This window comes from Cydia fagiglandana, chromosome 23 (genome assembly GCF_963556715.1).
Source record: "Cydia fagiglandana chromosome 23, ilCydFagi1.1, whole genome shotgun sequence".
Lineage (NCBI taxonomy): Eukaryota > Metazoa > Arthropoda > Insecta > Lepidoptera > Tortricidae > Cydia > Cydia fagiglandana.
Window position 1 is genome coordinate 1,650,176 of NC_085954.1, and position 26,180 is coordinate 1,676,355.

General features: G+C 41.1%; 1 protein-coding gene across 1 annotated transcript in view; it reads left to right on the forward strand.

Annotated features, from left to right (window-relative positions):
- The window catches only part of LOC134675917 (ryanodine receptor), a 196,179-nt gene that overhangs the window by 89,716 nt on the left and 80,283 nt on the right, over positions 1-26,180 (forward strand). Inside the window, exons 45-64 of the mRNA XM_063534261.1 lie at positions 476-613; positions 1,533-1,685; positions 3,047-3,162; positions 4,913-5,087; positions 6,371-6,474; positions 7,803-7,945; positions 10,862-10,951; positions 11,268-11,392; positions 13,706-13,888; positions 14,702-14,749; positions 15,593-15,710; positions 16,825-17,039; positions 17,837-17,984; positions 19,133-19,327; positions 20,037-20,168; positions 21,723-21,852; positions 22,589-22,737; positions 23,268-23,416; positions 24,428-24,590; positions 25,288-25,468. Coding sequence (XP_063390331.1) covers positions 476-613; positions 1,533-1,685; positions 3,047-3,162; positions 4,913-5,087; positions 6,371-6,474; positions 7,803-7,945; positions 10,862-10,951; positions 11,268-11,392; positions 13,706-13,888; positions 14,702-14,749; positions 15,593-15,710; positions 16,825-17,039; positions 17,837-17,984; positions 19,133-19,327; positions 20,037-20,168; positions 21,723-21,852; positions 22,589-22,737; positions 23,268-23,416; positions 24,428-24,590; positions 25,288-25,468 — 2,855 coding nt within the window. The remainder of the gene's footprint in view (positions 1-475; positions 614-1,532; positions 1,686-3,046; positions 3,163-4,912; positions 5,088-6,370; positions 6,475-7,802; positions 7,946-10,861; positions 10,952-11,267; positions 11,393-13,705; positions 13,889-14,701; positions 14,750-15,592; positions 15,711-16,824; positions 17,040-17,836; positions 17,985-19,132; positions 19,328-20,036; positions 20,169-21,722; positions 21,853-22,588; positions 22,738-23,267; positions 23,417-24,427; positions 24,591-25,287; positions 25,469-26,180) is intronic.

A 26,180-nucleotide genomic window follows, 5' to 3' on the forward strand; every position in this document is an offset into this window, starting at 1 on the left:
ATATTCCGAAATAAAGATTTTTTTTTACAAATAGGCCAAAACAAGGCTACTTTTACACCTCAACATTGAATTTACGTACAAGTAAAAATAATAACAATACATCGGCAGGCGTGGCTCACTCCGCGATATCATCGCTTTGCTACAGGTAGCTCAAAGTACATCCGTGCCACCCCAATTTTGGGGAAAGCCATAGGCCGCGCGTGGCGCTGTCGCCACCTGGCGGCCATATCTGTGCTGATCGTAACAGACGCGTTTTGTTAGCGAGTGAGTCTTCTGTACCTAGTACTATTATTTATTCTGTGACAATTACAACATATTGCGCCCCGGAGGCATGCATAAAATGAAGTAGGTAGGTACTTAATAAGTACAATAGAGTATTTTTGAATTCGAATCTCGACCGAAGCGCTAAGTTTCCTCGTCTTTTCTTCAACAAATTAAATTATTACTTATAGTTAAAATATTTCCTATTTTACAGGGAAACTATGAAGAATGAATTCGTGATCCCCCTCGGTCCGGAGCTGAAGGCTTTATACGAAGATCCCGACATGCAGCATAGCTTACGTTCTTTGCAATGCGAGAGCGTGCGTCCACAGATGAAGATGACTGACATTGCGTAAGTACTGATTATATGTAGCTTTCCGTCAGTTGCCGTCAGAGAGGGCTCCTTAATTCCTTATGCTTCAAATTGATGCCTTATCCCGGCAGTGGGGCACGAAGTGGAAAAAACTTAACCGTTATGTCATAGAGAAATAAAATATATAGAGTGCTCACTTCATACATAAAGTTTAGTACCAAAACGACTATTATTTTCGTAGTCGATCTCTAGTATCGAGTAGCGTAGTTATCAGTACTGCTACTTCACAATAGATGTTCCGACGACCGAAAAGTCTAACTAATGCTCAACAATTTTCAGCTAATATTATAACCGGATTAACCGGAACTCTATTTTCAACTCCTTCTGCTTTTAATATTAGTTGTAAATTGTTGTTCAATACAATTTTCGTGATCGCGACACTAGAGAATTCTAGTATCAAGTAGCGGTACTGATAATTCCGCTACTCGATGCTAGATGTCGACTGCGAAAATAATAGTCGTTTTGGTACCAAAACTGATGTATGGAGTGTGCACTCTATTCTTACTACATTTCTCTATGGTTATGTTTAATTTCTTGTAGCGTAGTAGTAACATATAACGTTTTTACAAGCTTTTATTTACTTTCACCTGACCGTTGTCTGTAATCAAATCTTGCAAGTTAAATTTGATCCACTTCCCGGTTTCCGATTGAGCTGAAATTTTGCATACATAAATAAGTCGGGTGACAATGCAATATTATGGTGTGATGGAGCTGATCTGATGATAGAGACCGGAGGTGGCCATAGGAACTCTGTGATAAAACAACGAAACCTAATTGTGTTTAGGGTTTTTAGAATTGTCTCGATGAGTATTAGTTGCCTGTGGAAAGAAAAGTACAGTCAGCGATAAAAGCTTGTACCAAAAATAATTTTTATGCCAAAAACTTATTTCTATTACAGGGAAAATATCTCGGACATCAGCAACCTCTACTCTCCGAACTTCCCCCTTGAAGTGGTCCGAGAATTCGTGATGCAGGCGCTCGCAGAGGCCGTGGAGACCAACCAGGTGCACAACCGAGACCCCGTCGGGGGGAGCAACGAGAATCTATTCCTGTAAGTATACACCTCTCTCTCTAACTGATACAGTTGTAGTATACTAGAGGTGTGTGTGAGTGATGCAGGCGCTCGCCGAGGCCGTGGAGACCAACCAAGTGCACAACCGAGACCCCGTCGGGGGGAGCAACGAGAATCTATTCCTGTAAGTATACACCTCTCTCTCTAACTGATACAGTTGTAGTATACTAGAGGTGTGTGTGAGTGATGCAGGCGCTCGCAGAGGCCGTGGAGACCAACCAGGTGCACAACCGAGACCCCGTCGGGGGGAGCAACGAGGATCTATTCCTGTAAGTATACACCTCTCTCTCTAACTGATACAGTTGTAGTATACTAGAGGTGTGTGTGAGTGATGCAGGCGCTCGCAGAGGCCGTGGAGACCAACCAGGTGCACAACCGAGACCCCGTCGGGGGGAGCAACGAGAATCTATTCCTGTAAGTATACACCTCTCTCTCTAACTGATACAGTTGTAGTATACTAGAGGTGTGTGTGAGTGATGCAGGCGCTCGCAGAGGCCGTGGAGACCAACCAGGTGCACAACCGAGACCCCGTCGGGGGGAGCAACGAGGATCTATTCCTGTAAGTATAAACTAGTTCTTACAGTCGTATGTTTAAGGCTTAAAATGCTCTAACAGAGGCAGTGAACACAAATTAAGTGCACAATCGAGACCCTGTGGCGTCTCCTCTAGCTGTCACTGTTGGCGTGGTGCCACAATAATCGAACAGATGGCGTTAGGGAGCTAGAACGCAATTAGTATGTTACCTACATCGCGCTTACGGAGTTTTAAATGTCAGTTGCTATATGTATAACTTCCGACCAACTCTCAGTGGACTTCGGTTCCCAGGCATAACACCCGCCGGGAGAGAGTACTTTCTATTGCCTTTCTACCTTCTACAACCCCGTTAATGGGAGCAACGACTATCCTATTCCTGTAAGTATATATTAGTTCTTACACTCATTTAAGGCTTAAAATGCCTAAACAGGGACAGAGAAGGCAAATTAAGTGCACAACACGGACCCCGTCGGTGGAAGCAACGAAAATATATTCCTGCAAGTATATATTAGTTCTTACACGACATCTGACAAACAGCTTACGTGTGTTATTTATTCCTCCGTCACAATACAAATTTTACAGTCACGGCCGCCATGTAAGGCTGCGATACGAAAGATGGGTGAATACTGTTATATTTGTCTAAGCTTCGAGATTATAATAGTAGTTTATGTGACTGCTATATAATGAAAGGCATTAAAACTCGAGTGTGGGTTTATGAAACGAACGCAGTGAGTTTCATAATAGTATCACACGAGTGTGTGAGTTTACGATATGTGTGTAGATAAAAGATTAAATATTATTTCCAGGCCTCTCATAAAGTTGGTGGATCGTCTCCTGCTGGTGGGCATGATGCGTGACGAAGACGTGGAGAAGCTCCTCATCATGATCAACCCTGAGACTTGGGATCCCACTTTTGATAAAGGTAATCATACTGAAGTAATGGCCAATGGGATTAAAAACCTACAGATTTTATTGATTCTGTCTTTTGTTTTGGAGCGAACAATCTTCATGTTCATTAGAGTGTTTCATTTTTCCGAATTTTCGATTTTCATCTGACTTTGCTCGAATTCTTGTTCTAACAGATAAAAAAATATTATATGTAAAAAAAAAAATCGGTCAACATTTAGAGGTTGCACAACATCAACAAAGATTTTTCAAATAACCAACGACTATACAGCGGAGGGTAGAACATGGTTTAAGCGGCTACCATCAAGGCGGAGAGTAGTGTGATACTGAACCTTCTACATATAAATACATTTTAAAATTAGTAGTAAACTTGGATTTTGGGTACTCGATAAATGTTCTAGTTAAGATTTTTCAGTTTTTTCACCTGTTTCCAAAAGAAAAGTGCTTTTATCGTATTTTAGACGCAAAATTCAGTTTTCTCATTCGATTTTACTATCAGTTCATTATATTTTGTCATTTTAGAACATAGTTCATTTTCACGCAATGTATGGGGTTCTTACTCTACCTTTTCAAATTGTGCAACCTCTAAACGTTATTCAATTCTTTTGAACATTGAAATAGATAGTTTTTAGGGTAGGGAGACTCCATTGGTGAGCAAAGTCAGGAAAAATGTTATGTACAACTTTTTTTTCTCCATACAAAAGTGAAACACCCTAATGTTCATAATTTCTTAGGTCATGATCTTTTTTTTTATTCAATAGCTGGATATCGAACATAGCCGAATTTAGATACAATCTACGAATAAATTATATCCACGGCTAGAACTTTGTCTAAGTGAAAATACTAGGCCGCAAAGTAATAAACTCGTTTATCATTATTTATTTTTGCTACCATTGGACAGTAGCTCTACTAACTAAACAGAAAGAAGCACAGAATAAATAATAGTACTAGGTACAGAAGACTCACTCTCTAACAAAACGCGTCTGTTACGATCAGGACAGATATGGCCGCTAGGTGGCGACAACGCCGCGCGCGGCTTATGGCTACCCACCAAAATTGGTGTGGGACGGATGTACTTTTAGCTACCTGTAGCAAAGCGACGAAATCGCGGAGTGAGACACGCCTGACAGAAGTTTAAAGGTTTAAAAAGAAACAATTTTCTAAAATATAAGCAGTGATCGCGGGCTTCCGAGTAAACATTTTATTCCTTTATAAACTCTTAAAAATACATATTATTCAAAATAACACTCAATAGAATTACTTTTTCGAACAAGATAGCTTAGATAGAACACTTGAGTCATCCGCGGTGTGGCACCGTCCGTACCGATCACTGAATATCATCATCATTCGCTTGCCCTTGTCCCATTCACTTGGGAATATAAGTACACAGAAAGGCAGTCTAACCCACTTATGATTGGGTCGCCGGCTATATTTGCACACCTTTTTTTTTCAACACACCAGCTCGGAAAGGCTTACTTTGCACTTCAAAAACTGATAGCAAAGTTGCATTTTATTCACATGTGAGGCAAAGTAATCATATGCAAATTTTGAGTTGTTTTCTTATGTTTGCTGGTAGAATTGACTTTTGATGATGATTTTGGATGATAAATATTTAATTACATTCATTTGGATATGATTTGGTTTGATTTAATATTTGCCTCGGGTTGGTGTGGTGAACAATTTCGCAAATTTCTCTGGGGCAAATTTTGTTTAACCCTCGTGCTTTGAAACCCTCGCTCAAGATTCCACTAACTATATTTTTACAGAAGGCAAAGATGAGCACCGCAAGGGACTCCTGCACATGAAGATGGCGGAGGGTGCAAAGTTGCAGATGTGCTATCTGCTGCAACATCTCAACGATGTGCAGCTGCGGCACAGAGTCGAAGCCATTATAGCGTTCGCTCATGACTTCGTTGGAGATCTGCAGACTGATCAGCTCAGGTAAATAAATCGACTTTTATTGATTTATACTTACTTTCACAATTTTTAGGTACACATTATTTTATCACAAAAGCAAATTAACCTATTCAGGTACTACTGTATACCAGATGAAATCTCTCCCTCCTCCTTCTATAAAGGAAGTGAGTTCCCGACAAGCGTAAAACGGAGGTCTGCTAGTGCTATGTATAAGTAAGAAAAAAAAACAACGAATTTCACTCCGGGAGTGCCGACAGAAGTGAAAACTCAATGACTAGTCCAAAATGTCTGCACCACTATGGATAATTGACCCATCCTCTTTTCTATTGAAAAACTTTAGTTCCGAAATTGCTGGCCAGTGAGCTTAAATTTGTAGCGTTAATTGTTTAAAATTCGCATAGAAATTATAAAGTTACCTTGCAGACCTCGCATCTAAATATATTTGGTCATGATATTTTGAGTTTTATTCACCAGTACTAAAGTTCACTTTTATTAGCGATTTCATCAAGATGTAGCTTTATTGCATTATATTTGAGTGATATAAATTAGAATGTAACTGTTAGATCCTCGTATTTCAGCCCGTACAAGATTAGAACATTGAGCTTTATTGCTTAATATAAAAGTCCAGTTTTAAATAATTGACCTGATTATGATACGTTATGACTAAAGTTCTTTGGTGAATAACATTGTCAGTGCCACATGACGTCAGCGTTACGTTACGCGTTACGCGTTACGCTGTATCGCGTTTATCATTTTTTCCCCACCTCAAAAAGTGCTCAGCGCCGCTAAAGAAGTTTTCACTTCAAAAAATACAGTTTTGAATGATTCAAGGTTAGTTTCACTAGAATTATATTGACCAGGATTTGGACCGTGTCCACCAGTTCTCCACCAACTCGAAAATTTATTTATTTACTTGCAAAAGTTACTAATTGACGTGCCCGCAAAATGCCTCTAGAGCGATGTAAGCCTATCAGGCCTATTCGAATTTCGAGATAATCACAAGATCTAGAGACGATTTAGAAATCAACTAGATCTACAGGAGATATCGACTAGATGTGACTTGGATATCTAAGTCATAACTGGTCGAAATCGTTCAAGAGGACCTCCAGAATCGCGGAAACGTCAAATTTGACATATCTATCTTACAAATATCTTTAAATTATCCATATCGTAACTTGTTGAAGTCTAGTAGAAATCTAATTCATTTTCCGAATCGAGCCGTATGAGTTCCAGTAGAGAAGCATCTCTAGTAGGTAAGAATATTCTCCAAAGTGATTTCCACTATAATTTGATTCACCTTCTTTCAGACGCTACATCGAGATCAAACAATCAGATTTGCCGAGCGCTGTGGCAGCTAAAAAGACTAGGGAATTCCGTTGTCCGCCGCGGGAACAGATGAACGCTATCCTTAGTGAGTATCAGTAGCCGACAGAACTTGATTCCTTGCGGTTTGCTCATCATCATCATCATCATTTCAGCCTATTTACGTCCCACTGCTGAGCACAGGCCTCCTCTCATGCGTGAGAGGGCTTGGGCTATAGTCCCCACGCTAGCCCAATGCGGATTGGGGACTTCACATACACCTATGAGTTTCTTCGCAGATGTGTGCAGGTTTCCTCACGATGTTTTCCTTCACCGAAAAGTTAGTGGTAAAAATCAAATGATTTTTCGTACATAAGTTCCGAAAAATTGGTACGAGCCAGGATTTGAACCCGCGACCTCCGGATTGAAAGTCAAACGTCATATCTACTCGGCCACCACGCTCGGCGGCTTGCTTAATTTTAGATTATTGAGGGAAAAATTGAGGTTTTGAAGGACGGTCGTTGACTTAGAGGATAATATATAACCAACGGAGGCGCCATGTCTATAATTTTCGGCACAAAATAGTCTGCCGTTTTTTGCGGGGGAGGGGCACATCAAATGTATACGTGACGTAAATATAACCATGGCAGATAAACGTCAGTCCATACATGTGGTGGACATGTCGTTGACCCTTGGCCGCCTATTTTCGACAGAGGGGAACGCCTGTTAATGACTACTCCGTTGGTTATATTCTCTAAGGTTGTTGACGTACATCTCTTATAGTTATTACACTGTAGGAGGTGGCCCATTTAGATCGGTCAGTATGAGAAAATCTGAAACAATAGGACATACGACGATCTCTTCTTAAGAAACCATGTCATCGATTTTAGTAACAAGAAAAACTGCATTCATATCGCACTGCATTTATACCGTCCGAAATGGCTGACAGATTATAGGTACTTACCTTCTATTAATATTCGGTCATCCTGCTTTAAGCGCGTCCTCAGTTATGTATGCTCAGTTAGGTTCTTTCTTTTTTAGGGTTCCGTACCCAAAGGGTAAAACGGGACCCTATACTAAGACTTCGCTGTCCGTCCGTCCGTCCGTCCGTCCGTTCGTCTGTCACCAGGCTGTATCTCACGAGCCGTGATAGCTAGACAGTTGAAATTTTCACAGATGATGTATTTCTGTTGCCACTATAACAACAAATACTAAAAACAGAATAAAATAAAGATTTTAATGGGGCTCCCATATAACAAACGTGATTTTTGACCAAAGTTAAGCAACGTCGGGAGTGGTCAGTAGCAGTACTTGGATGGGTGACCGTTTTTTTTTGCTTTTTTTTTTTTTGCATAATGGTACGGAACCCGTCGTGCGCGAGACCGATTCGCACTTGCCCGGTTTTTTTTGTTGATCTAAATAAACCTATTTCTTTAGGTTTCAAGCACATGGACCTAGAAGAAGAAGCGGAGAAGGACAACATTCCATGCGGCGAGGATCTCATCGCTCGTATGACCGAGTTCCATGAAGGGCTCATGTCGCATGTGTCCCTTTCTGCCCTGCAAGAACCTGAAGTGCCAGTGAGTATAGTGTTTCTTTTTTAGTCCCATCAGGCGTGTCTCAACTCCGCGATTTCGTTGCTTTGCTACTGGTAGCTAAAAGTGCATCCGTTCGGCCCCAATTTTGGGGTTTGCCATAAGCCGCGCGTGGCGCTGTCGCCACCTAGCGGCCATATCTGTGCTCATCGTAAGTATCGTAACAGACGCGTTTTGTTAGAGAGTGAGTCTTCTGTACCTAGTACTATTATTTATTGTGTGGTCCCATGAGTCCCATCCAATTGGGAATATTACGCAAAATTCTTCGTAGGGGGCGCCACTACCACTATCCATCACAATCTGGGGGTCTACCGCGAAACAAGGAAATCGAAATTTCGTTATCTAACGTGAAGAGAGCTATCACTCTTGCACATTCGGGCGATAAAGAGGCAGATAACTAAATTTAGATTTTCGCGTTTCCCGGTAGGCCCTTGTTAACAACGCCTTAATGCATCAATGTCATACAGCGAAATACTATACATGGAAGTATTCTGTCCGCTCAATTATGACCCAACGCAAACTACCCCGCGATAGGCGGTACTTACAAACTGCTCGATTGGCAATCTCAGTACGACCGAGATGACAGTCAGTGACAAATGGCTAAATTGATTTATAAAAACAACGTTTTTTTGTAATTAAAAATATATTCATGTGTCGTGAAGTGGTGCAGAAGTTATTTTAGTTCATACCAAGGACAGTGGAATCACTTTTCACTTGTAGTAAACAGATAACTTCAGTAGAATTTGGAAAAAACATGACGATTCGTTTTCAATACTACCGTGCTAAGCTAAAACGTAACAACTGCATACGACTTTCATAACAACATACGACTTTTTAAATTGCGAGGATAATAGGGATGGTGTTATGCTAAATGAAGTAGACTATTTTATTAACTTGTGTTTGGTTTAGGTATTTTCTATATAATTATAAATGTAGTAATAAATTCCTTCTAACAGATTTGTATTTTCCTTTTTTGTTTCATGAGATGGAGCTATAAAAAAACTACCTTGTTATTTCAAATTAATAATCAAATTTGGTATTGCCATTTTACATTACTTTCCATTGAGATTCCCACAATATGCATTTCGCAGAGAACTATGGAAAAAAGCTGTCCAATTAGAGAGACATGAAATTGAGTGGATGCCTGGCAAGATATCTAGAATATGTTCTATTCATGAGAATATGTTATATCTAGAATATGTTCTATCCGTGAGATAATCATACCCGGTCTCCTATATGTAGATACATTTTTCCTATCATGCTTTCACTGAATTAATTTAACAAATACACACATTATCTGAAAATGTTGATCATTTGAATCCACCCTCTACTGTCACATTTATGTAGGTTCTCTCTCAAGCCATTTCCGTCAGTAGAAAAGAGCGGCAAACATATTAACTCACATTATAGACGGGTCTAACGCGAATTATATTCAATTACCATGATTTACAGACGTAAATCAGTTTCGTTTCGTATAATGTGAGTTAATATGTGTTCAAAACGCGAAAGTTTAAAATATTATAAGAGCGGCAAATTTAGAAAATGTAAGCGCGCGAACGGCTGTGGTCGTATACAAAATTTTAATTTTGCACCTTTTTCTACTGACAAACTTGCTTGACCGGCTATATACATATAAAATATTATCTACTGAAAGTGGGGATTTATTGCGACTCCGCCTGATCAAATATTTTTGACCCGATTCGTGTACCCATGTAAATTTTGCAGACTGTATAGCCAGTCCTATTTCTAAGATCAAGTTCGCCATACATTTACTATGGCGTACTTGATCTTAGAAAAACGGACAGACTATACCTGAACGTGACTTCGTACTGCCATGCAGATTGATAATAAAATATACAAAATACTTATTATAGCGGAATACATTTATACAACAATGATATATTTACTTATGTTGAGTTAGTCTGTCATGTCATAACAACATTTTAACTAGTTATCTTTTAATCTGCATTAAATTATTATACGTGAATTATTTGACTGGTTCTTCACTGTATGGCATAAACCTATCCCTGTCCAAGTCATATTCTAATCAAATATGAACCGCGAACTCTCAGCGGCCAGTACGTACAGCAAGAAGGTTATTAGCGGATTAATGTCGCTTATTGGTAGTTATTGACATTATATGCATTTCATCTACACTTAGCTATGTACCATTAGTGTAATAAAGATGACTATTATTTTGTTTACCAGCTTTGATTACAGGCTCTGTAAACGCGTCGTCTTATTTGAATGTAGGCGTAATTGTGTATGTGTGCTAATTTGGCCCGAGAATTTGAACGGTAATGTTCCTAAAGGCGGTATCCTTAGTTATATATGATCGCAGATGTCATATTTTATTGTCTGTGAAAACTCGTCGAAAAAACTGTTTAAGGCGCAGTATCTATGTTACTCTATGTTTTACTAGCTAGCTTAGTGCTGCACTCTGGCGGCAGAACATTGCAGTAATACGCCCTATTAACAGCTTACGTACATAAGAAATCAAAGAAAATATTATTATGTGTTCCGTTCTACGTCCGAGATCTTGATTGAGTGAGTAACGCCGCCGTTGACCGATAGATGCCGCTAGCGTCTATGTAGTCGTTCCGCCCCACGCCGTGACGTAGTTCCGCTTCCCCTCCCTACAAACATGGCTGCTCACGCGCCTTGACTTGCCGCCATGTCATTATTTACAGTAATTGCGAGTCAAATAATAGATGAAATCTAGGCCACCCACGGCACGCCATGTGTCGGCTTGACTACCTGAAAATCCTGAAATAGTCGCGATGCGGCATATGGTGTCGTATAGAGCGATTTATTACGGTTTTAAAACTCAAGAAAAAGATTACTTTCCTACTTTTTACACTTGTTTTGTTTACTTAAATTACTTTCTTTCTTTATTCATAGGAATCAACTGAACCGGAGGTCAAACCTGGAACCATTGGCAAGATATACAACATTATCAACACGGTCAAAGAATTAGATGAGGAGCCAAAAGTAAGACATAATAAAATAAAATAAATAATAATAACATATAAATAACCTAATCTAAGAAATTAAATGAATAAAGGAATTTAATGTTCTACATTCAATGCATTATTCCCATGTTCGATCTATGAATGAACGATACAACGAGGAAATGCCGCCAGCATCCTTGGTATTATACAATGCCTCAAGGGCCTGTTTTAGATTTAAGCTAGTCATTAATTTATTTTAGTATTTGTATTAATGTACCTCTGTATATTTAATTATGTAAATAAATTGAATGGTTTTATCACTTTTAGTGGACACAATATTGTACTTTTTATTATAGCCTGTGGAAGAGCCCCCGCGCAAGACTCCAGAAGAGAAGTTCCGCAAAGTGCTGATTCAGACCATCGTGTCATGGGCCGAAGAGGCGCAGATCGAAACCCCTAAGCTAGTTCGAGAGATGTTCAGGTAAGGACGAATACACTACTACACACACACTATTACACTACACTAACACACTACTACACACTAGAGCTCCCGATACACGTGTTACACGCTGACACGGGTACCCGTGTTCTTAAGCCCGCCGGGCTTAAGAACCCGAACTACACGAACCCGCCCGGATTCGGAAACGTTTACACGGGTACCCGTGTACACGGGTACACGGATACACGAAATAACGGATCTTATTTACCCGCCGGTTCGACCCTTCACTCTCGTGTAGCGGAGATTGGTGCTATGAAGACATACGATTGAATATATGGGAGGTTAGGAAGATTCATTTCATTACCTACTTTGCAGTTTTACTGGATTGATTGGTGATGTCAATAATGTAGGTAAGTGCGCTTTGTTTTAATAATCATAAGATTAAAATTAACAATATCTTAGTAACCGTTGACCTCATTGATAGGTATTTAATTTTCTTCATTGATGTAGTTTTTTAATAATTATAGTACACTTAAATGATTATCTAATAAAAAAGTAGATAGTTATGCTTACTGAAACTACAATGAACGGAATATGTTATATTTTCCTTTAGCAAAATCGAATTTTGCTCGCTGTTTTTAAGGGTTCCGTACCCAAAGGATAAAACGGGACCCTATTATTAAGACTCTGCTGTCCGTCCGTCCGTCCGTCTGTCACCAGGCTGTATCTCACGAACCGTGATAGCTAGACAGTTGAAATTTTCACAGATGATGTATTTCTGTTGCCGCTATAACAAATACTAAAACAGAATAAAATAAAGATTGAAGTCGGGCTCCCATACAACAAACGTGATTTTTGACCGAAGTTAAGCAACGTCGGGCGGCGTCAGTACTTGGATGGGTGACCGTTTTTTTTGCCTTTTTTTGTATTATGGTACGGAACCCTTCGTGCGCGAGTCCGACTCGCACTTGCCCGGTTTTATTAAGTAGCAAAGTCTTGTTCGAGCTGCTGAGGTGAAAATCAATTAAATTGGTACAAGACATATCAATCACATTGAACATGCGATAAAATAAAACTGCTAAACAATCGGAGCTCCTGAACCTTTGTTTTATTTAAAACTTTATACATTACTTCAATCTCCGCTACACGCCAAGGACAGGTTAGGCCCGCGTGTATTTAAGGTCCGTTTCGCCGTGTACACGGGTACACGGGTACCCGGATACACGGATCTTAATTACACGTGTACCCGACTACACGTGCAGACCGGGTCAGAAAACCGTGTACGTGTAGTTCGGAAACGGGTACCGAACACGTGTACACGAAACCCGGACACGACCGCGAGCCCTACTACACACACACTATTACACTACACTAACACACTACTACACACACACTATTACACTACACTAACACACTATTACACTACACCACACTAATACACTACATAACACTACTACACTAACACACTATTACACTATATACACTTTCCTCTACCACATGACATACCAGCAGACCTGGCCGACTATTATTGCAGAGGCGAAGGCTATCGGGTAGATTTGGAGCGAACTCAAGCACGAAGCTCAAGACCGATCCAGATAGCGTGGCTGTTGATGCCCTCTGCCTCATCTAGGGGACATAGGATAAGTCAAAGTCTACCACATACTTTTGTTTTTGTTAAGGCAACCTTTAAAAAAAATAGTAACAATGGCATGTGAGATGAAATGAGTAAAGTGTAATTGAAGGGATGTTTACAAAAACAACATAACTGCTTTGTTGTGACAAAAAATACAAACTAAAAAATATGTAGCCCTCGCCGAGGATCGCATATTTGCGCCGCTTGTTTAGTTCCGCTGTTGTGGCCGCAGCCCCCGCCCTGACGGAGGTCGCCTGTAGGTGGGACGGCGCGAGCGTGTCAACGCAGGTGGCGTCCCACACAAGCTCCTCCCCAGCTTCCACGGAATGAGTGACATCCCGTCGGGCCGCTTGCCGTCGTCGCGTGTGATACCGTTCGGCTCAAGTATGGCCGGCACTGACTGCTTAGAGCGGTCGACACTTTTTTAAGAACATTGTCAATCGTTTCGGGTGTCAACCAGTGTAGTCAGTTATGTTGTTTTTGTAAACAACCCTTCAATTGATGTGGTAGAAAATCCAAACAGTACCCAACTGTATTGACATACAGATTTTAAAGAGATGCAATCGAGAAACTGGGAAATTCAAAATAACCACATAATTATCTTATCTGTTTCAACTGCTTTATAAGTATTAAGAAGTGTGATTGGAGACGACTCTTGTAGTTAGTTAACTATTAAGTTATTTAACTGTTTATTTTAGACTAAATTTATTGTTCTTTTTTAGCCTCCTTGTCCGTCAATACGACTCCGTCGGCGAGCTAATCCGAGCCCTGGAAAAGACCTACGTCATCAACGCGAAGACCAAACTAGACGTCGCCGAGATGTGGGTGGGACTCAGCCAGATACGAGCTTTACTGCCTGTGCAGATGAGTCAGGAGGAAGAGGAGCTTATGAGGAAACGGTTGTGGTGAGTAGAACTAAAGTATACTAGAAAAACAACGGAGTAAACCCAATAAAACCTAGTGTTCCCTGTGAGAATGTCCGATGGCAGTTGCTTTTGTAAAAAGTAGCGACCACACCAATTCACGGGATTAGTTGCCGAGGAAACCTCAAGCTCCCATGAGCCCTAAAACGGGACAACGGTAAAGAATAGAGATTAAAAAATAATCTTGGCAGACAAGTCAAAAAATGTGAGCTCGTAGGTAAGGACTATGGTAAGTGGATCAAAAGTACAAGATGAAAAGACCTACATGATCAACGCGCAGACCAAACTAGAAGTCGCCGAGATGTGGGTTGGACTGAGTCAAATACGAGCTTTGTTGCCTGTGCAGATGAGTCAGGAGGAAGAGGAGCTAATGAGGAAGCGATTGTGGTAAGTGGGGCGAAATACCTCCAAATTTTGGGAAATTAATGTGGATAAGACCGACTACAACGGAAGACCGTCTACATGGTTTTCGGCGCTTTTAACTCTTGTGTTTGTATAAATACTCCACTCACAGAAGATCGGTAGAGCAGGAGTGAAGATTTTCCTTTCTGACTGAGTTTGAGCGACGTACGTATACAAATACGAGAGTTCTTGCCCTATGACGGTCTTCCCTGTAATAAATTTTATATGCCGCTCTTCCCCACTGACATATTTACTAGAAGTGAAAATAGCATCGCGGTCTTTGAATCTTATGTCACTTGTCAAATAGGTATATATATTTTTCTCACATAGAGCGAATCGATTCACTGATTTGTAATGTTTGTAAATAGTTTAATTTTTAATCTTTGTTAACAGGAAACTGGTGAATAACCACACGTTCTTCCAGCATCCGGATTTGATCAGGTTAGTATATTATTACTTAGTCTGTTCGGAAAGAGAAGAGTCGTAGAATGTATGGGCACATTCCACGAATCTTCTCTTTCCGCACAGACTCTATCTAAATTTATTTAAAAAATTGAGGTCACACTTATTTGTTTTCGGCCTATATCCATACATATATACATATATATTTCCATACATTGACGACATCACTCAAAATTCTTCTTTGAATCAGATGCCCGCTGGGGCACGGCAGGGCAGACGTATAGCTCTTCATATGAAAATGACAGCTAATTTTGACAATCATATTGACATTAAATCATATATGCATACGAGAAAGTATACCAGTAGATAAAATGTACTTAAAAAAATAGGGTAAATAAATATCAGCTCGCGTCTCATTTTAAATTTGATTTGATGTTATTTACAGGTAATTAAAATGTAATAATTCGTTATTGTATTGTAATAATTCGCTATTATATTGTAATAATTTGCTAGTTAAATTTAATATATATGAAATAGACAAAAATGGATATCTCGATTTTTATTACTATGTCCCAATAATTTCACGAGAGTTTGCATATTGTAAAACAAGTAGATATCCATTTCTGAAGAAATAGATTTCCTAAAATGGACCGCTACTTTTCAAGCTCAAAAATACGTCACAAGTCACAATACCTCAGTAAAGTGTTTATAATCTATTGCTTACAGCTATTGTAAAATTTGTAAACCTCAAATGGAAGAACGGGGTTTCCTGACACAGATGTATGTTATTCATCTACTAGGAAATTCCAGCCATATTTTGTAATTGTAATTTGTTTGTTACCCAAATAAACATTTTCATTTTCAATCTGTTGTTATGTTTAGGGTACTCCGTGTACACGAGAACGTGATGGCCGTCATGATGAACACACTCGGGCGCCGCGCGCAGGCGCAGTCCGACGCCGCGCCCGCCAACCCGCCCGCCGCCGAAGACAAGGAAAAGGTAATGCGCAATGTTAGACAACATTGCGTCGGTGGTTATAGTTTGTAGGTTTCTAATAGAGCCCGACGGCTGATCCTTTGTCTATTGTTAAGTAAAACCGCACGTGCCACTACCTGTAAAAAAAGGGTCGTGTAATTCTCTACGGTTACTGAGTGCTGGCGAGTCGAACGAGTCTAAAATGTGTCATCGAGATGCGTAACGAAGGCGCGTTATCGGAGAGCGCGCCTACACTGGTTTTTTGAGCGTTGGACTAGGCCGCGCTCAGGTGCCAAATACATAGAATAATTAAGACCGTTTTTTGCAGGTAAGTAGCAAGTGTGGTTTTACTTAACAATAGACAAAGGATTAGCAGTTCGGGATCTGTTACGATTTACAGACTATATCTGCCACTGTTAACCTCCTAAGGCCCAGCTATACAAATGTAAAATCCAAAATTTGCCACTGAAACTTGAACTTATGGTGTAGGAAATAGAGTTGATTTTGCGTTATTGGAAAATGGAACAAAACAAAGCAAAGGCGACTCTGTTCCAATTAAATAGGATTTAAATTTCATCGAACTGAAGAGGTACTATAGGTAGGACCTTTGGGCCTTAGGAGATTTAGAGAATGTTTTGTAAACACTGATTGGAAATAGCCACTTTCGCCTATTATGCCTACGCTCATTCCATAATCCGTTATGGCATACTACTTTGGGGTAAAACTACCAATGCCACTAATATATCTATTTGCATTTTATCAAATATAAAACCCAGGGTAAGTTGTTGAACATATGTGACGTTATCTATAAAAAAGGGCCCTTATTGTCGATGGCGCGTACGGCATTATTAACGTTGCTCCGATATAAATACAATGCCGCGCGACGCTCTGCGGCGTAAGCGCCATCGTCAATAAGGTCCCTTTTCATAGATAATACCCCATATTTGTAAAAACTCGAGATATTAACACTTACCTCTTTATACATTATATGTTATTGATTTTGACTTTAGGATTCTTTTACACATTCACTGCCAAGAACCCGCTGCGTGGGTTCATTTTGTATTTTAAATGGTGCGCTTGGCACTGAAAGTGTAAAATATATTAACTGGTATTGTAAAACATATATGGTGTTCCCCAGGACACATCCCACGAGATGGTGGTTGCCTGCTGCCGCTTTCTCTGCTACTTCTGCCGAACCGGCCGTCAGAACCAGAAGGCTATGTTCGATCACTTCGACTTTCTACTGGAGAACTCGAACATCTTGCTCTCCAGACCTTCGCTACGAGGATCTACGCCACTGGATGTGGCTTATTCAAGTTTAATGGAAAACACGGAACTGGCGTTGGCTTTAAGGTTATACGAATTTTAGTTTTCTTTTGCGCTAGTCTCTAATATCGGAAAACCATGTTAGACTTTGACTTCATATTGGAAAACTCTAACCTGACTTAAACCGGTGGCGGGTGCCTCGTTGCACATGCTAGTGGCGCGTATAACGGCGATGCTGATCCTGCATCTCAGCCAGCTCAGTATCGTACTTATTAGTGAGCGGTTCCACCGTTTCTTATTAATAATATTTGTTTCAAATATATTTTGCTATGTCTACCTATCAAATTGCTTGAAACATGACCAAAAGGCCATTCAAATAAGGGGTCATCCATTAATTACGTCACACGTTTAGGGGGAGGGAGGGGGTCAAGAAAATGTGACATATTGTGACATGGGGGAGGGGGGAGACACAAACTTTGTGACGTCACTTTAACTTCATCAGTAACCGAAAATTTATTTAAATTATTTAGTTCGCTGTACATTTAAAAAACAAGTTTTTAAAACGAAAATAGTTTTTAATCGTTTAATTTTCTTTCCTAAGCAGTTTTGGGTTATAAAATTACTAATATTTATATCGTCAAAAATATTTTGATAAAATATTAATAATACTTAGGTACTTACTTAATTCGATTTGGCGATTTCGTAGAAAAAATGTGACGTCACACTAGGGGGGAGGGGTTTGCCAAATGTGACCAAGTGTGACAAGGAGGGGTCAAAAAACCTAGAAATTGGTGTGACGTAATTAATGGATGACCCCTAAGCCAGTCAAGTTTATATAATCTTAGTCTTACTTACCAATTGTTACCATATCTATTTTTCCTCAGAGAGCACTACCTCGAGAAGATAGCCATCTACCTCTCCCGCTGCGGTCTTCAGAGCAACTCCGAGCTGGTGGAGAAAGGCTACCCAGACTTGGGTTGGGACCCGGTGGAGGGGGAACGGTACTTGGACTTCCTGCGGTTCTGTGTTTGGGTGAGTATGTTTCAATTCTTATTCGCAGACGAATCTATGCAGAAGCGCTGGTGGCCTAGCGGTGAGAGCGTGTGACTTGCAATCCGGAGGTCGCGGGTTCAAACCCCGGTTCGTACCAATGAGTTTTTCGGAACTTATGTACGAAATATCATTTGATATTTACCAGTCGCTTTTCGGTGAAGGAAAACATCGCGAGGAAACTGGACTAATCCCAATAAGGCCTAGTTTACCATCTGGGTTGGAAGGTCAGATGGCAGTCGCTTTCGTAAAAACTAGTGCCTACGTCAAATCATGGGATTAGTTGTCAAGCGGACCCCAGGCTCTCATGAGCCGTGGCGAAATGCCGGGATAACGCGAGGAAAAAGAAGACGAATCTATGCACACAACAGTTTGGGCTATTTATATAGACTCGCATTGGGACTCGGTGGAAGATGACACTCGGGCAGCAGTTTAGGCTATTTATACAGACTCGCATTGGGACTCAGTGGAAGATGAATGACACTCGGAGTCTCTGTGTCTGAACTGAAACCTGGGTGAGCATGTGATATGTACATCATACAACAAAAATGGGCAGTATTTTGAAGTCCACTATTTTTAATTTTTAACAAGCAGAAACGTCTGCGAATGATGGTATTAAGCTTAGAATAAATCTAAAAGTGGATATGATGGAAAGATTGGCTGGCTATGGATGAGGTCTTGATGCCTCAGAGGCTGTGAGTCAGGACAGTAATATTTCCACTTTTTAAATCTATTCCACAATTTTTGCACTAGCTCAACAAAAATCGTATAATAGCTAGACTGTGGTGTTGCTCAGCTTGTAACGGATGGAAACTTATTGATTTATTTCTAGCGAAATTTTACGTTATTAGGCATGTTTTATTTCAGCTAGTCTTTCGTAAAGTTTATAGAGTTAGACCAAGAAAAGTCTGAACTTCTATGAAATTATGACGTAAATAACACTAGCACTGCGTGTGCTGTCAACATTTCTGCAGACTTTTCTTGATCTAACTCTAGCACAAATTGTATATTTTGGATATCAAGTCCCACCACTGGTAAACAATTAACTTTTACCTACTGTTCTATAAAAGGATATCTGAAACCTAAAAAGGAAATTCATAACAGCAATAATAATTTCCTCTTCCTTTCAGGTGAACGGTGAAAGCGTAGAAGAAAACGCCAACCTAGTAATCCGCCTTCTCATCCGTCGGCCAGAATGCCTCGGCCCCGCGCTGCGGGGCGAAGGCGAAGGTTTACTGAAGGCGATCGTGGACGCCAACAAGATGAGCGAGAGGATAGCGGATAGGCGGAAACTGAGGGAGATGGAGCAGGAGGGAGATACTTCGGTAAGTTCTAGATTATACTCTAAAGAAAAAAGTGCTAAGCACACAGTGTAGAACCACAGAATAAGTAATAGAGTCGGACCAAGAAAAGTCTGCAGCGGATTTGATAGCCCACGCAGTGCAAGTGTTATTTATACGTCACAATTTCATAGGAGTTTGACCTTTAAAATAACACTTGCACTGCGTGGGCTATCAAATCCGATGCAGACTTTTCTAAGTCGGACTATCTAGTACTACCGTATAGAAAGGAGACTTCCTGCAAAACCGAAGTTTGACAGCGATTCAGGGACGAATCATGCTGTCCCTTTCTTATGTATGGTACAATCTCTTTCGGCTATTTAGGGTTGTCAAAATTCAGGGTATTATCTTATCTGTGGTCGTACACGCAAAGGGACGTCAAGTTGTGTTGTGTGACGCCCGTGTCTTTGAACGGACCAATCACGGCACGGGAATCGCTCACCTCGTCCCCCGCACCGCTGTAGTTTTGGCAGCATCGGTTTCATGAAATAATTGCGCTAAGCTCCGCCTAGAGGATTCGTAGTCTGTGGGACTGGCACAAGTGGCGTACTCGAATGAGAATACGGTAGAGTCAGACCAAAAAAAAGTCTGCAGCGGATTTGATAGCCCACGCAGTGCAAGTGTCATTAATACGTCATAATTTCATAGAATTTTGACGTTTAAAATAACACTTTATTTTTTTATTTGTCCACAGTTCAGCCACCCGCTCCCAGAATCAGATGAGGACGAAGACTACATAGATACCGGCGCCGCCATCTTGAATTTCTACTGCACACTAGTAGACCTGCTGGGACGGTGTGCGCCAGATGCTGGAGTTATCGCCTTGGTAATTATTCTTAAAGATGATTAGACTAACTTTCAGCCCACTACCAAGGTCGAACGAAGACTACATAGATACCGGCGCCGCCATCTTGAATTTCTACTGCACACTAGTAGACCTGCTGGGACGGTGTGCGCCAGATGCTGGAGTTATCGCCTTGGTAATTATCCTTAAAGATGATTAGAGTAACTTTCAGCCCACTACCAAGGTCGAACGAAGACTACATAGATACCGGCGCCGCCATCTTGAATTTCTACTGCACACTAGTAGACCTGCTGGGACGGTGTGCGCCAGATGCTGGAGTTATCGCCTTGGTAATTATTCTTAAAGATGATTAGACTAACTTTCAGCCCACTACCAAGGTCGAACGAAGACTACATAGATACCGGCGCCGCCATCTTGAATTTCTACTGCACAATAGTAGACCTGCTGGGACGGTGTGCACCTGATGCTGGAGTCATCGCCTTGGTAATTATCCTTAGATGATTAGAGTAATTTTCAGCCCACTACCAAGGTCTAACGAAGACTACATAGATACCGGCGCCGCCATCTTGAATTTCTACTGCACAATAGTAGACCTGCTGGGACGGTGTGCGCCAGATGCTGGAGTTATCGCTTTGGTATGCTCTTCAAAATTGTTTCTGAGAGACGAGAAAATTTAACATTGAGAAGAAAGAAAAATATTCTGACAACTCTTATAAGAGAAATCTTGAGCAGTGATGTATGCCTTCACAGAGTTTTCGTTAGTCTAAATCAGCGGTCGGCAACCTTTTAACAGCCAAAGGGCCACATAGTAGTTAACGGAGGTGATGCGGGCCGTACTTTGTTAATATTTATGACTTTGTGAGACATTGTTGTTTGTCACTATTACATACAAAATAGCCAAGGCGGCACTCGGACCGCAAGTGACAGTTTCACGAGCCGCATGCGGCCCGCGGGCCGCAGGTTGCCCACCGCTGGTCTAAATGGTTAAAAAATAGCAGTTAGAAAGGCATGCGGCTTCCAAGGGGTAGATTACCTAGGTTCAAATCCTGATTCTGCGTCTGCGAAGAAATTTAAACTCCTGTGTAAATAAAATCCATAATCAACATTGAGTGAGCATAAAGGATGCCTCACGTTAGACCGGGCCGTGGCCGGGCAGGAGCTTCCGGAAGCCCCGGAACTTTGTTTTCTATGGAAAGCACCACGTGATCACAGATCAGCTGTCATAGAAGATGACATGTCGAATGCCTCTGCCCGGGCACGGCCCCGTCTAGCGTGAGTCATCCTTAAGAACTACATATATCTCTTCTTTTATTGAGGTGTGCAATAAAGAGTATTTGTATTGTATTGTATTGTATTGTATATCCCAAAATCCCATACAAAAAACGGCTTGTACCCATCAGTGGGTTGTACCATAATAGAAGTAACACTTTAAACTCCCGCGTTTTGTACACATATTTAATTACAAAAACGGGTCTATCGTGGTATTTAAGCGGCGGGGTATTAAAGGTAAAAACAATTAAATTATATTGCGGTAGACCCGTTTGTGTTCATTATAGATGATTATAATGTTCGCAGGGCAAGAACGAATCGCTCCGAGCTCGCGCCATTCTGCGCTCCCTGGTGCCTTTAGAAGACCTTCAGGGGGTCCTCAGTCTCCGTTTTACTTTGCACAACCCTGCTGCTGGCGAAGAGCGACCCAAGTCTGGTAAGGATGCTGCGTATTATCGTCATATCAGTAGTTTTGAAGAATCAATTCCTCTAGGACTTTACCTCTCTTCTTCTTCTTCCTGGCGTTATCTCGGCATTTTGCCACGGCTCAGGGACTCCAGGACTCCTCTAGTCATGGGAGTCCTCTAAGACTTTACCATAAAATAGTAACCAGGTTATAACTTTCATGACAAGATCTTCCGCTGTGGTTATCTGGTTACCGAGTTATAGGCCCCGTGCATGAACTACAGGGGGCAGTATAGGCCCCGTTAGATTTTTGGCGCAAGGCGTAAATGTGTCGTTTATACTTCCGATGTAGTCCACAAGATGGCAGAACCTACTATACATAAGGAAACGTACCGACGAGAACGATAGATGGTAGCACTTGCTTTGGCAATGTACATGTGCATATATATTATGTTTCCGATTCAGGCCACAAGATGGCAGACCATAGACTAGGAATCCTCTAGACTGAGTTTAGAGAAACTATTTCATGCAACCGATGATGCCAAAAATGCGGGGGTGCGCGGGACGAGGTGAGCGAAGTCCCGTGCCGTGATTGGTCCGTTCAAAGACACGGACGTCACACAAAGACACTTTCGACTCGAACATGGAGTAACATTACCGTATGCGTGGTAGAGGGGGTAGCGCCTGGCGGTGGCAGATCCTCCAACGCGCACGGTCCCTATACTTTGATCCATGACTGATTGAGTTTTACCTTATCTTTCTTTCAGATATGCCATCTGGATTGATCCCCGGGCACAAGCAGAGCGTGGTGTTGTTCCTCGAACGAGTATACGGTATTGAGACGCAAGAACTATTCTACCGTCTTCTGGAGGAGGCATTCCTACCAGACTTACGTGCGGCCACTATGCTGGATAGGGTAATGATAAATTCATATGTTTTCAGTTAAAGTATTTTTCTGAGGCGACTTAAATTTCCATAATAAAAAATTGATTTTATTAAAACGCCAAAAGCTAATGTAATGGTACTTCCAACAAAGTTGGCTGTTTTCTTTTCTATGATTTTAACAGCTCATGTACATGATGTATGTAGGTTTGTAGAGATATTTATGTGGGTATGCTTGTTTCATATTATGTTAACTTTTTTGTGAGGCAATTTTTGTGAAGATTTTTTAACCTTTTTGACGCCAAAGGCGGATATATCCGCACCGTAGGTCCAACGCCGAAGACGTATTAATCCGTCACAGACCACAGAGCAACATAGACCTACACGTGCATATGCATAAAGTGCATAAAGTTCAACTTCAGTTTTGACACATTAGTGACGTGGCGGTTAAGCGACTAAAAGTGGAACGACGTTTTTATGAAGAAAAAAACTATATAATAATATAATCAGTCATCAGCTATAAGTTTTAAAATGTATTGTTTGCTTAAATAACTTTTATTACAGAACGACGGCTGTGAGTCAGACATGGCGCTGTCAATGAACCGTTACATCGGCAACTCGATATTGCCTCTACTCATCAAGCACGCGAACTTCTATAATGAGGCTGAGAACTATGCTAGTTTGCTTGATGCTACGCTACACACTGTCTACAGGTAACAATCACTACTAGTGCGTTTCGCGCGCAATAACTGAGAGCAATCGTATCATACCGGGTGTGGCCTGTAACACGAACAAATAATTAAAACATAGATTGTACTCCTCAAACGGTGACACTTTTGTTCAACAACTCTTAAAAATTATGAAATATTTAGAGTCCCTATTTTTCATACAAAATAAATATTATCTTCAATGGACGCCATCGCCACGCCATATCATTGTGATTGACGTTCCTTGTCACGCCTTAAACATAACAAAATTCGCAATACATTGCGTCTTAGAATAAACTTTAAAGTATATTAAAAATCATTCCACGAGTTATTTTTAAAAGTCACTGAACAAATGTTGGTCAGTATGAGGAGTCCAGCCTACAGTTTCATTTTTTGCTCATATTACAGGCCACACCCGGTATATCATATCAGTATCAAAATCATAACAGGTTTTAAAATAAGGATCCGCTCCCATAATTGAACTGTTGGATAGTTAATTGGCATTTTTTTCTCGCGGTGATATAAATATACTGTGCAGTTTTGCCGTGAATTCATATGAGTCGCTTAACTTCAAACTCGGGTAAATCCATCTGTCAGATTATGCGATTTTGAGACTCAGAAATGGTAATAGGATAGGAATTTGCTTTTTTTTTATGAATGGGCTTACTCATGGCCACAAAAGGCTGAGAGGGTCGAATGGATTTACCCCAGTTGGAAGTTAAGCGTCAAATATAGCGAGAAAACGCAATGCTACCAAAACACAGGAGCAGCAGAAATTACAGAAGGGAATCTTTTATTTTATTTATTTATATTTGCTTAGAGTGTTCCACTGCTGGCCTGCTGGGCAAAGCCGGGAGCCCCCTCAAGACCGGGATACGTGGAATATTCCGGTCTTGACCCGCCTCCCACCAGTTCCTGTCAAAGGCGTCGAGGTCATCTCGCCAAAGCCGTTGAGGATTGCCGTGACCTCGCGAACTCTTTATGTGATCTAAAATAAATGTATCTTATCTTTAACAGACTATCCAAGAACCGTATGCTGACTAAAGGTCAGCGTGAAGCGGTGTCTGACTTCTTAGTAGCACTAACTTCGGCCATGCAACCTTCTATGCTGCTCAAACTACTGAGGAAACTTACTGTCGATGTATCTCGTCTGTCGGAGTATACTACTGTTGCGCTCAGGGTACGTATCACACAACTTCATAACATAACTCATGAATGTATGAGAAAAACATGGCAGCTAAGGCTTGGCCATGAGATTAGGATTATATTATCAAGATAACATAATAAGAATGCTGACCAATCAGAGAGTAAGACGTCTCAGTAGCACTAACTTCTGCGATGCAACCTTCTATGCTGCTTAAACTGCTGAGGAAACTTACTGTAGATGTGTCCCGTCTGTCGGAGTATACTACTGTTGCGTTCAGGGTACGTATCACACCACTTCATAACATAACATAACTCATGGAATTATGAGAAAAACATGGCAGCTAATGGCCATGACATGAATATTGGGATTATATTATCAAGATAACATAATTAGAATGCTGACCAATCAGAGTGCAGTGTGATATTACTTAGTAGCACTGACTTCTGCGATGCAACCTTCTATGCTGCTCAAACTGATGAGGAAACTTACTGTCGATGTGTCCCGTCTGTCGGAGTATACTACTGTTGCGCTCAGGGTACGTATACTATGTATCATTGCGATTTTGAAAACAGAATACAGAATTTACGCATAGAAAGTATCCAATTCTTATTAAAGTTGAATCATTTTTATATATAAAAAACAACGGGGTGCACTCCGAGAGTGCCGGCAGAAGTGAAAACCCGGAGTTCAACCCGTTGTTTTTTTTATTTAATAACAATGTTGTCCACAGTTGCTGACACTTCACTACGAGCGCTGCGCTAAATACTATGGCAGCTCCGGCTCCGGCGGTTCCTCGGACGAGGAGAAGCGTCTCACCATGATGCTGTTCAGCAACATCTTCGATTCCCTCAGCAAGATGGACTACGACCCTGAGCTGTTTGGGAAGGCGCTGCCTTGTCTCATCGCCATTGGTAAGACTTATACGCTTCTAGTCGCTAGATGGCGCCGTACCGCTGGCGACGAATCCTACATTGCGCTAACGAATTGTCGTCGTAGAATCTATAAGTAGGTTAACCCCTCAACTGCCTTGTCCCGTATCCGTCCCAGACAATTTGGACTGTAATAAAATTAATAATTTGGTTATTAATTCAGTAGCAAATTTTTGACACTGGTGTTCGAGGGGTTAATAGGTATAATTTTGAGTAAGGTGAGCCTTTAAGTGAATTCTGTTGCTTAATGCCATTATAATCAGGGCTTGAGTAAAATGTATGGCTCCTTCAGAGACATATCTAGAAACATGGCCTTGAGGAGAAGTGTCTCACCATGATGCTGTTCACCAACATCTTCGGCTCCCTCAGCAAGAGGGACTATGACCCTGAGCTCTTTGGGAAGGCGCTGCCTTGCCTCATCGCTATCGGTAAGAGTATTGTGCTTTTAGTCGCTCAATTTGACGTTAGATGGCGCCGTACTAGCGAATCTTACATCATGGGATTTCATGCTAAAAGGGGGCTGCGTCAGGGGGAGGGGATGGGACACTAGTGTGCGTAAAGCACCATACCCAAAGGTATCTTCATACTTCAATGCTGGCTATAATTTGTTTTTCAATAAACACAATTTGATCGAATCGTCAGCAAGATGAACTACAACCCTGAACTGTTTGGAAAGGCGCTACCTTGTCTTATT